The following is a 13,088-nucleotide window of genomic DNA, read 5'->3' as shown; positions in this document are numbered from 1 at the left end:
AATGTTATCAAATCCTTTTATTTTGATACGGACGTGAAGGGATTTAGAAATTTTCCATTACAAAAAAGGAAAAAATTTCACTAATTTTAATAAAAGTAGTTTATAATTTTGTTTATTTAAATAGTTTGAATAAATTAAATAAGTAATTATTACTACTAACTATTTTTTTAATTTTATTTATGGGTTTCGCTTAAACGCCGCCGCCACACCTTATGTGGCGGTCTCCACATCTTTATGTCCATTAAATCAAACATTTCTGAAATGACAGCAAATGTGTTTCTACCTGCTTAGGTTTCTGTGAATAAATTGTTACCAATTCTAAAAAAGAGATTCAGTTCAATAGATTTTAATACGTTTAATGACCCCACCCAAAAAGACTATTTGCGGCAAAACGAGATCCATAAAACGCTAACAGATTGTATTCAGTGTAAATCGCAGATAAATTCAGTCTCTTGGATGCAGGCAAAGAAAAATCCAGTTTTTAATGACAAGAAAGCTATAAAAAGCCTTTTGTGCCAGATGAGTTGAGATGAGTTGAGATGAGTTGAGATGAGGTTCAAAATTGTGTCAGTAGAACGAATCGAGAACGAACTCATGTTTGGCTTAAGATAAACACATTGAAGGGGAGATTTCCCCCATCTCCCCTTTAGATGGGGAGCGCAGCTTTAAATTAGAAAAACAAACTTCTCTTATTTTTGGTCAAATTTATTTTTTAATACAATTTTGTTTTTGTTTATCGTTAGTTGAGGGCTGCAGCAAAAGCACTACTGTTCACTCCGTTACGACGTCGTATTTGCCATTGTTTACGTCGGATTTGTTGCCTACGTTTCTGCATTCTTCTGCGTTTTTGCTGTTGTCGTCTACGTTTTTGGTTTTGCCTACGTCTACGTATTTGTTGCTTCCGTTTTTGTTGTTGTATTCTACGCCGCCTATTGCGATTTTGATTAACTGTTTGCTGACGACGTTTCTGAGCCTGTTGACGTCGCCTACGTAACATTTGATTACGTCTACGTTGCACTCTGCTTCCTCTAAGTGCCTTTCCGTTGACTGGCGACGTGCGTTGCAAACGGCTGGGTTTTACTACATTTGAATGTGAGGCCGATAAATGTGCTACATCTGCGACATCTAAATGAGCGGTATCATCTTCATCATCATTATCATCATCATCATGTCTACCATAGTCGGCGTCATCACCATCATCATCGTCTACTTCAACTCTTTGATTTCGTTGAATTTTCCGATTCTTTCGTAATTTATTGTACCGTGCAATTGCTGCATCGCATTTTCTTTTCAATTGTCCCTTGGTGTCGACAAAGCATTTCGCTGGGATGTGTGTTACTGCAGTATTAGCTACAACTTCTGCATCTGAGTCTAGCGGAGTAACCCCAACAGGCTCGAAAGTAACAGAGATTGGTTCACCTTCATTGCTATCATGCTCTGCGTTGAACCTTACCCAAGACTGCAATAATTCCGGTGATATATCAGATGCTGTGGACTTTGGCGTTTCGAATTCATCATCACCGTCAGCTTTATTATGTGCATGGAATCTAGCCCATTTCTTTAATAAACCTTGTGGAATATCATCTTCAGCCTCATAATAATCACCAGTATTGCCACTACCGACACTATCAATGTCAAAGCTGTCAGCGTCGTCTTTATAATTCTGAGCATGGAATCTTTGCCAAGATTGTACTAGCTTTGGAGGTACATCTGCATCTGCTTCCAAATTATTGTCGTGGACTAAATTTTTTCTATGCTGACGTCGAAATGCTTCTTGTCCTTTTTTATCCAATTTAGCTGCAATATTGAAAGTAATATTCCGAAACTTTGAATTTTATATGCACTTGGGAGTCATTACCAAAAAAACTTACCACCTTCACCAAGACTGATGACTGCAATTAACAGCAAAACTATAAACAATTTTACAAAAGTCATTTTTACTATGATTTTTACATAGAACTCATAACGTTTGTGGGTCAACTTAGTCTTTTAGTGTTACTAAATCGATCTAACACTGAAATTTCTTTTTATACCAAAATCTACTTCGAATCCGACTTAAAATAGAAAAAAATTTGTTTTTGGTATTTAAATTTTTGCAAATAGAACCGTTAGAATTAATCTAGCGTTTTATAGAAGAAAATTTTGTGGCTCATATACAAATCCAAATTCTATTATGAAAGATGTGATCTGCCCATGTCATCTCATTTCACAAATCATTCAATAATTTAGCCGGTCTTTTACTTTCTTCGTCGTACATTTTGGCCAATCTTCGGTCAGGTTCTTTCTATATTGGAACGTCTTCTATATTTTATTACTGCAAAAAGGGCGAAGCACACAAAATATTTGGGAAAAGGTGTCACTCCAAACATAAACGGACATCTCAAGAGTAATTAACATAAATAAAATGCTTTGCTTCTTTTTTTGCATTAATTAAGATTGTTCTTTGTGGAGTAAACTTAGTCCAAATTAATAAAAAAAAATTTATTTATTATGTAAAATACAATGTATCTTTCCAAGTTAATATGCAAATCTGCGTTTAGTCAGAGCTCTGGTTTGACAAGACAAGATCAATGGTGAACGTTATGTTTTGGGAGAAATGATGCGAACATGACAGATTTGGCGTTCTCTACATAACCAAGAGCTTCCGACTTTCTTTGGATTTATTAAATTTTTTATTTAAAAACAAAAACAAAAACAGAAACAGAAACTTTGAACGAATCATTGAGTGAGAATATCACAAACAAAATTTATTGAATTTTATTCTGAAGAAATTTCATATTCAAAATAAGCTGACATGTGAACACAATTCCGGACAATATACGAAAAACAGTTAAAAATTAATTTAGTTTTTGCTTTGTGACGATTTTGGAAGAGTATATAATATATGTATATAGTTTTTTTGTCATTTTTTTTTTATTTTTTTTTTATTTAATGAAATTTTTTATATTACACTAAACCAAAACAAAAATTGCAGTTAACAAATCATGTGCACTCGAGGAGAATAATGAATTATGTATTAATTAATCAATAGGTTACCATATTCGTTTTTCAACAAGAAAAGCGATTAAAAAACGTCAGTACTATTATATATCTAAATAGCCAGGAAGCTACATAATCTCTTCAACTTTGAACTGCAAACAGCCAATTCGGTTGCCACCAAGAAGTGGCAAGTATACTTAATCTATGTTAAACTGCTTAGTACAAACATGCTAGTACTCATCTAGATAACTATTTGTCAAGGATCAATGGATATTTTACTCAATCTTCTCAGGCCCCACCACAAAAGTATCTAAAAAAAGAAGTAAGAAAAATTGCAAAAATATATATGTACATTATATTATTATATATATAATATTTTAATATTATAATTATATATTATATTATATTATTATTATATATGTACGTTCTCGTTAATTATGTTGGTCCATATAAACATTTTAGAAGACATTTGAATAAAAACCGTTTCTTCTTCATTTTTTATTTTTTTGCTTACAATTTAAGCCCTTGCCTTATTAATAATTAATAATCAATAATTATTAATAATTAATAATGAACTTTTTGAAAAATATTTTTTAAGAAGAGCCAAAAAATTGATGGCACTACTATAGCGCTACATCAAATATAAACTCTCTCTCTGAAGGCTTTGATCATTTCCATTGATCAATTCATTGGAGGGTACAAAAAAAATGTTAATAAGTTTCTTAATGTTAAAATAGATATAAACTCACATAAATAACCAGTTTCTTAATGGTACGAGTACACACTACTGACAATTGCCATCTTCATTATTATAGAATCTATTAAAACTAATAGACTCTAACTCCCACAACTCCAACTCCAACCCCAAAATGTCGAATGAAACTTACCGCCCATGTTATCTGTTCATGAGAAGTAATTAACGAGAAACGATTCCAATATCTTAACGAGTTTCATTCGAATATAATAAGATATCAATCTTGGATCAATCTAGAACTAAGAAAGGTTTAATGTAGTCACAAATTATTATTTATAGGTTTGTACTCTCAAACGTGTAGTTCTAAACTTGTGACTGTGCATTTGTTAGACACTACAATACATTACAATACGTAAGGATAAGTAATGAATAAGGACTTTTAATTAATGTTCACTACAAGTACTCCAGAACATTTTTAGGATCTTACAAGAGATAATTACTTTATTTTAAACAGAATGTTTGGAATTTCATCTTACAAGCCTGTACAAAGTCGTTTATTCTCATGGCAAGATATCAAAGCCATTAGCTTGCCCTTCTAATAATAATAATAGTTGGTCAGTTTTCTCAATTAATTTAATTTAACTAACATTAAGTATTAAATTATCAATGGTAAAAATATATGAAAATGTTTGATAAAAGATATCACATGCATGAAACAACATAAACTATGTTATCGTCATAACTACAATGTCCAGTTTAATAGGGGCCGATAAGAAATAATATATTCCAAAGTCCAAAACTTTATTAAATTTTATTTATATACTCGCTGACTTGTATGTTTCGCAAGAGTACAAACACATAAGATAATATCCGAAATGCTGAGCAAAAATAATTATTTAAACAAATACGAGCACTTAAAAATAGTTGGACTTATGGGAAGACATTACTTCGCACATAGATTATCGGTACGAATTGTATTTGTAGCTTGATAAAAAGTTAATGAAATTTGTAACTTCAAAAGGTCGTTTATTGTGGTAGCAACCAAAAAATTAGTCATAAAAGTGTGACTGACTACTTGAAAAATTCTAATTCACAGGAGACCTAATTGAATGAAATTCTCAAGATAATAACTAAACTCACTTCAATACAACTAAACTAAACATCCACGAGTTTACTTTGTCCCATTGTTCCTTATATAACAGTAATATTGATAACAGTCATAAAAAGATAGGTAAGTGTAGATTGGATTACTTTAGCACAGCTGTGGGCACAGCTACGACCACAGCTGCTTCTTATATGTAGTGTAGTCCGTAGAAGTGTTGTATCAGAAACCAAATACTTGTCAGTCATATTGGAAATTATTGTTTTTTTTGGATTTTTTAAATAATACAAATTTAATCGGGGTGCTTATCATTTACGAGCATTGACATAAAGATAACATAACTGAAATGTTCTTTTGATATTGATAATGAAATTATTTTTTATTACTGGAAGAACACAACTTTGCGGCTATAAAAGTTCAATGCTAAAATTTTAGTTAATTGAACTTTTTAAGGCAAAACTCTTAAACAATCTTGAACTATTTTCGTGCAATAAAAATAATAAATAATAAATGGTTAAGCAACAAATATTGAAGAAATATGAATAATACAGAACATCACGTAGAACGTACAAGCAAAAATAAGAATATTTAATATACTTCTTCACGCCCACTGCAGAATTTAGACTTACACAGAAAGAAGCTCTCTAACGTATCATTCCAGAGAAATCTAGCAAGTGTAAGTGAGACCTGCATTTGCGTCTCTAATTTTCTTATTTTTCCATTGACTCTTCTTGAGGCTTATTTATGCCTCAATTACTACAAGTCTTAAGTTTGAGTCTTAAGTGTTAAGTTTCTAAAAAAATAGACAGATATTCTATCTACTTATTTTTACTCAAATACAAAACTACAAGCGCTTAAGGCTTAAGTTCTAGAAACATTACATGCTTTGAGAACATTTTACAAAGGACGGAAATGCATTTCAAAATTATGTAAAAATTTATTCTAGAAATGCTTTAGGGCGAAAGCCAGGAATAAAAATAAGTACAAATATATTTTTGCATTTGTTTATAAATATATTTATTTGGAATCTGTTCTTCAAGAAAACAATCAGCTTTCTAAGAAAATACACAACATATGCAAATTTTTTAATACTCGTTTTTGTGAAGATGATATACTAAGAGAGGTGCTTCAATCTTCTAATAAAGACGAAGTCATACTACCACTTGAAGTAACGTATTTGTAACGTATTTGCTATTTCGTATCTAACATACGGCTAATATCAAACGGATATTGGCATACATACAGATATAAGATAATTATGAAATTGTAAGCTATATTCATTCTACCAAAGCATTATTATTACTACCAACGGATGGAGAACAATTTTAATATCAATCACTTGACTTTTCTCTGCTAAGTGATACATTAAATGCGGCATACTAAGCTCCACTATACTCATTGTTATGATATGAAAAGTATGTTGAGAGATTAATAGTGCGACCTAGAGATCTGTTGCGCGCCCTTCATAATTTTAGAGTTTTTCTGCAAATCCAACAGTCGCTATTAATTGTAGTATTAAACCTACACGAGAGAGTTTTATTGCTTCGTCGTGTATGAAATCTCCACCTAGGTAATTCTTTCGTTTACATATCAGTATCAGGCAAATATCAGTATCAGGTAAGTTCCCTGTTTTGCAAGAACATAGTTTAATCTACAGTGCCCTGTCAAAGTTCCTGCAATGATTTTTAAATTATTTTTAATTAGTTATACACAAACTGTAAATAGTTTTAGATTGACAGACTATAAGAATTTTAATTGTGAAAACCTCTTTATATTTGTATTTACTCGTTTTTCCAAATGAGGAAGGTGCCGTCTTGCCATCCCTTTCTTGGCAAGTTCGTCTGCAATTCTAGTGTGACCTGGAAACCATATCTAATCGATCCATATCTAATCATTTTAGCAAAGGATATTTAACTTTTTAGAACACTCCAAATGTTTTCAAGCATAATAAGCAATTTTGGAACAGTATATATATATAAGGTTAATGGTGTGTGTGTTCCTACGAGTATCTATGCTAACTCATATCGATACTCTCAAAAAGTGGAGTTTTAGAAATTCTTGGCACAGAAATCGATATAGAACAATGTGTTCTATACTTAGAAGTTTAAAAATTTGTGTTCAAAATCTTTCTGGGTATTTTTTAACTAACTTGTATCTGCATTTTCGATACTTTAAATTACTTGGAAGAGCATGAGTTTGGTTCATAATACAGAATTAATCTAAAATACACGTGTCTTTAAAAATAATGCATTTCACGATTTTGTTTGTACAGAATTCATTTTTCTTCCTTCTTTATGCCTTTCAGGCTATTGAAAATAAAAATTATATTAGATTTGTTCGTTAGTATTTTTGTAATATGTTACAGAGAAGATATATGCATATATACGTTGAGCACGATATAAAACATTTATGAATATTTTTAATCAGTTGAGCGAGATAGATCGATTTAATTGAATAGCTTTGTTTGTAAGTTTGTCTGGATATCGGTCATTTAATTGAGTTGATTGACTACAACAAAACACCTACAAAAACAAGACCAGACCTGACCAGACCAGACAAGTTACTTCAGTTACTTCAGTTACCTCAGTTACTTGAGGTTTTCGGTTGCCGTTTTCTACTGTTTATTACGTTTCGAGTATTTTTAATCAGGTTCATTGTCAAGGTTATGAAGCTATCGGTAAAAAATTTGTTAAGAAGCCGCTTTGACGAAAACGAGTTTCATTTTTTTCGGCACTGTAACTCTAAAGAAACGCATACCTGTTACCGTATGCATGGCATTCACTTAACTGTCACTACACTTTTCGACATGTACGAAAAATCACAAGAGTGCTAATTAAATTATTAAGTCCGCTATGCGCTTCACTTATTGCTTTCATGATTAGTAGATGGATTTATAGATTCACTCATACCTATGTTATATGTGTTTTACCAATCAACCAAAAAACATATAAACAAACTATTATGTTATAAGCTAACATATAATAATGCAGTATGTTTACAATAATTCTACTGTTCTTACATTGTTTTAGTTTTTATCACCTCATGCCTTTTATCTATTTATCTATACCTATATAGGTATCTGTATACGAATGCATTAGATTAAAATCTGAAAATATGTTTGCTTCTTAAATCATTTCATTGCATTTAGTAATGATGAAGTTTGCCTCGCTCAAATCAGTATACCATAAGCTGCCAATGGTATTGACTGCTGCAATTAACATATCGATCAACTATCTATCATGTGCTATGCGTATATATTAATGATTATAAATTAATATTATATATTCCAATAAAATGTAACGTTATAAATGCAATTTTACAGCTTAAGTGAAAGTAATAGCCATACACTTGCACAGTACGATTTACAGAAATTAATTAAATTAGTTATCATCTAGTGTATCTACCCTAGAGTATCCCTTCCATAAGTGTCTCTTCAACTTCATCAGTTTGGGTATAAATGACATTAGCTATTGTTTTCGAAGCATACGGTAAATGTTTTCCTATATCTATTAGAATTAATCTTGTGAAAACTCGTGTGGCACTTTGGACCCGTTTACAATTGTCGGTTATGTCTCCTGAACCATATCCATCTTTGAGTAAACAATGAATGTAGTGACATTTCGTTCAAGACATACAATATTCTGAGAGAACTTTAGACCTTATGGTAAATATTAGTCTGTCACAAAAAAGGTAAATATCACAGTTTAAGGTCACGTTCCTCAGAGAATTCACACACCCTCCGACTTTATACATACACATATGTACATATATACATAATAATCATAAACAGATTTTCATTTAGTGAAGATTAATACATTTTAGAAGACAAAAATTGATCAATTTAACTGCTTTGAGTAGGCTCGTTTGGTCCAAATAATTTCCTAATACCCTACGTACTTAATCACGACTTTGTTCAAAGTTCAAACTTATATATTTGATTTAATAAAATAAAGTATCAAAAAGTATATAAATTTAATCAAGTTTCCCGGAATGTAATGCACTTACTTGCGTTCAAGTGAAATTCTAAGTAAAGACTTGTAGTTGTTTTCTACGAATTGAATTGCTTTTTGAAATCTCGGAGCACGACGTGTATGTCAATGGAATAATTGCCTTCCGACAGCAATGAAATTTTCAGTTTACCGACTCGTGTGCATTCAATGCGTGAACTTTGATCGGAGCCGGAAATCTGCTTGTACCAAATGTAAAATATATACTCGTATTCAACAAGCTCGACTGTAATCGCATCATATATAGTTATAGTACACTTAAACGTTTAGAATCACAGTTCCGTGTTTAAGATTTTTTATTGGAAAGTGTATGCAAGTATAATGGAGAAACGCAAGCACTTGATGAGAATTTAATTTCAAAATGCATGATAGGTGGAATTTGTTGTTTCAAATTGAAATCATTGAAAGCTAATCACTTTAAACTGTTAGTTTTATTTACACAAAGAACAAACTTGAGCTGTATTGTACTATAATTCTTATCACACCCACTAAATTCTAAATGCAAGTCCGTCCACACAGTGGCAGACAATCTAAATAATGTTTATGTTTGAAGCGCTATTCTATTATCGATCGTAGATTAGTCTCAAAGACATCCGTCTATCACGCGTTTCTGAGTTCGATCATCACTAAAACATAGTACTTTGTGTTAAACTAGAAACCAACCAGCCAATCGATTGGACAGACGGGTCACCGAATAAATATTGACATATATATACACATATATAACATATATAACATATATACATATATATAAATATTAATTAAAGGAAAATCAGCGATTGGAAACTGTTTAAGAAAAATATAATTTTTAATAAACATATACCAACAACTTCAGAACTATTATTTAATGTCTTGAGTGCGCCTAAGTGTATACTACAAACTCATTAAAGTAACAAAATGTTATGTGAAGAAAGCAATCTTATTTAAGATGTTCCAGTAGCAACCAATCAGCACGCAACGTTCCCAATAGAATCCAAAATTGCAGATATCTCCAGGTCACAACAACAATAAGAGCTAAAATGTTGGGGGAGAACAATAATTAATAAAATGAATAGTCAGGTAGGAGATGATTGATCAAATGTCATGATCAAGACCTTGACTCGGATTTTTTTTCATTCCGATTTAATTAAAATTTTTATATTGGTTCGCTTAGGGTTTTCGTTTAAACACAAATAACGATTGCTAGCGCTATCACGCTATTAGAACGAATATTTGTATAGTATTTGGAGAACAGTCGTGGTCTCCATTGTTTACGGCAGAACAGTGCACAAGGCTTTTATGTATGTACTTTGCCTTTAACACCTTTTATAACGTTCTTTAGTCGTTCTGATATTCGAGTTACGTTTTGTGCTTAAACATGACTTCCTCGATATATTGATGTGTACCCATTAATTGGCACAGCAATGATTGTCATATTATACTTAGTTTTATCATGTAGATGCCTGCATGGTAAATGTTTGATATTTGAAAATTCAAGGTGATCGATACTGGTCAACGTTATTGTCCCAAATGAGAACTGTGACATCAGAGACTTTTCGTTGTTTTAAATGAGAACTGCACCGTCAGAGTAGTATAATAGTTTTTTTTAATTTTTATTAACTGATGTAGTATTATCTGTGTTGAGATGTTAGAAAATATTTACCATATATTTCGGTCAAATTTTCGGTCTTTAGGAAGTGTAACGAGATCGACAATCCTTACTTTGTCTCAGAGTACGAAATGTTTCTTAATCGTTATATTTAACAGAACAGTGACCCGTCCTGTCTGAAAACCTGAGAAAAGGTTTACTTTATAAGAACCTCTCACTTATTAGTGTAAGCATCCGGACAAGCATCCTGAAACAGAAAATGAATGGCACACGTGTAATGAAAATATATTGATAATTTTGAATACTGTTTATTTATTTGTTTTATTAAAACAAAAGCTTAACTTGACGGGTTTTATTTAAATGTTACAATGTAATGTATAAATGTATAAATTTTCTTGATATCACTGCAGATAAGCTCCAACTAGATTCCGATAACAACTTTAATCCGATCGTCTGAGGTTTACACAGATGTTGATGGGAGAACCAATCATGTTATTTAAGAATGTGATTGCGACATTAAAACCCTGGCCTTTGATAATAAAACGATGGATATATTAAATAGAGTTATTGTAATTTGTTTGGCTGCTAAATCTATCTGTTTCCCAATGAATTTTTTTTATTAATTAGCAAATGTAGGCAAGTATATTAACAATTATTACAATAACTTAGAAAAGATCCAATAACATTCATAATATTAATATTATTATGATTCTTGGAATATTTTTTTTTACATATAATATATGACATAAGTAACGTATAATACTGTCTTATGAGATTCCGATAAACATTTATTAATGTAAACGATTTATGTAAGAAATACTGAATAATAATTTCGATAAACAAGAAGCAGAAGCTATCAATAGAGTAGAACCTAACTGCCTTAGTCAACAGAAAGCTTAACGTAGTCAAGAATTTCTTTTTACTAAGATCACCTGATCATCCTGATCACCGATGATATTGAGAAGTTTTGTCTTCGGACTTAAAGCATAATTGAACAAACACACAAAGTGAAAGAAGAGAGTTACTTTCTAATAGAGATACTTCTTCTAAATTTTTTTAAGGCTTATATGAACCAATATTTTTATCATATCAGAGATGTTATAAAAATAAGTAACCGTTTCGACTCAATGTCTATTAAATTAACCTCGCCTATAATAATATACTTAAATTGCATTATAAAAGAAATGTGTGATATGAAGACAAATTCAAATGCACCGTTAATCAGCTGAGGTATTTAAACTAGCAATTTTACCAAATATAGAGTCATAGACTTAACATATTACACTTTGAAGTTTGTATAAAGCCCATTTCAATCTCAGAGAAATATTCCAGAAAATGTTTGCTAAAAATTATTAATAACATAATAAATTATTAATAACAAATTAATTTAATTTCTGCAGAAAATGTATGTACTCAGCTAATTAAAGCTTTAACTAAAGAAAAAAATATTTATTTATCATAATTTACATTACAGTGTAAAGTTGAGTGGGCGACATTGCCCACTCAGAATCCACACACTTGTGGATTCTAGTATAAGAAGCTGAAGAGGCGTGTTTGAATATATGTAAGAATCTGATTTTCTTATATTATTATTAATAGTATTATTTTAAAATTGTGTAAAAAGAATTTTAATTTTCTTGTAAAATAATAAACAGCCTAATATGGCCTTGCTGATTTACCGAAACCTCCTCTTGCCTAATTGCTTGCCGTTAAAGAAGCAAACCGTTTAAGGATTAGATTCGTATTTGCTTGTTTAAACAGGGAAAGATATTATTCCAATACACCGCACAAGAATCTTTAATAACTTTAAAAATTTCAATTAATCCAAATTAATCCACAAATTAAATGCAATTCCATTTCATCCCATGCACTAACTTACATAGAAAACAAGAACAATTCCAATTGTAAAACGCCGGCTGTACGAAATTCTTATTGGATATTTCCCGTATTTCTCGACATTTTAAGCTGCATTTGGTTATAATTTATTGTGTGTGCATTATTTCGTTAGTTTGTAACAATTGCATTAAGTGAATTATGCTTTACTTGTAACTATGCACAAAATATTTATTTCAACGTTAAAGAAAGACTGCAAAAATCGAATTATTGCAAAGATCAACAAATTCGTTGCAGATATTTTTTCAAGAAAAGCCACAAAACAAATGCGACTAATTCTCATACATTGCATATAGAAATATTGAGAGTATTAGAGTTGCCAATTACTATTAAAATGCTGCATACGAACCAGATTAAAAACTCAGCTACGTCTCAACTACTACGCAATATACACACACACACACACACACACACACACACAGTAAAATTAACATACAGTTCAATATGAATGGCGCAGCAAAATAAAATAAAGAAAACATAATGTTTAAGAAGAAAAAAAATAATACAAAAACAAAAAGTATGGAAAGAACTTTGTGATTGCTTTGTTGCAGTTGTGTAGTTGCTCTGTGGTTATTATCGCTGTGTGTTGTGTTTGAGTTATTTCTTGTTTGACTTTTGTGTGCGGAACATTTATCGCTGAAATTAGTAGTGATCGCTCGCTAGGTTGGAGAAGAATAAACTTGTCGGGGGTTGAAGTTGAGCAGAAAGCAAAAAGAATTTAACGAATGTTAAAATTAACCAACGGGAATTTTAAAACAAAATATTATTAATATTTTAAAATAAAATTGTTTTAAAAGCTGTGTTGTGTTCAATTTTTTTTGAAAT

At 31.1% G+C, this 13,088-nt stretch overlaps 1 protein-coding gene and 1 long non-coding RNA gene across 2 annotated transcripts; both read right to left on the bottom strand.

The window, feature by feature from the left end:
* Positions 1-714: 714 nt before the first annotated feature.
* LOC119662391 (capping protein inhibiting regulator of actin dynamics-like) lies at positions 715-1,947 on the bottom strand. The gene is made up of 2 exons (XM_038071996.1): positions 1,872-1,947; positions 715-1,797 (listed from the first exon to the last, which is right to left on the bottom strand). Exons 1-2 carry the CDS (start codon positions 1,933-1,935, stop codon positions 740-742), a joined length of 1,122 nt encoding a protein of 373 aa, XP_037927924.1. The 5' UTR covers positions 1,936-1,947; the 3' UTR covers positions 715-739.
* Positions 1,948-3,257: 1,310 nt separating this feature from the next.
* On the bottom strand, positions 3,258-12,634 carry LOC119689840. Its single transcript, XR_005253498.1, has 3 exons — positions 12,250-12,634; positions 10,425-10,617; positions 3,258-3,289 (listed from the first exon to the last, which is right to left on the bottom strand). It is a non-coding gene; the product is annotated as an uncharacterized LOC119689840 (long non-coding RNA).
* Positions 12,635-13,088: the final 454 nt, after the last annotated feature.

Source organism: Teleopsis dalmanni, chromosome X (assembly GCF_002237135.1).
Source record: "Teleopsis dalmanni isolate 2A chromosome X, ASM223713v2, whole genome shotgun sequence".
NCBI classification, from domain to species: domain Eukaryota; kingdom Metazoa; phylum Arthropoda; class Insecta; order Diptera; family Diopsidae; genus Teleopsis; species Teleopsis dalmanni.
This window is presented reverse-complemented; position numbering and strand designations above follow the sequence as displayed.

Bases quoted from the DNA above. Each gene is read 5' to 3' on its own strand.
- LOC119662391 (XM_038071996.1), bottom strand. From the start codon at position 1,935: ATGACTTTTGTAAAATTGTTTATAGTTTTGCTGTTAATTGCAGTCATC. The intron at 1,798-1,871 runs GTAAGTTTTTTT...TCAATATTGCAG, and splicing joins CATCAGTCTTGGTGAAGGTG to CTAAATTGGATAAAAAAGGA.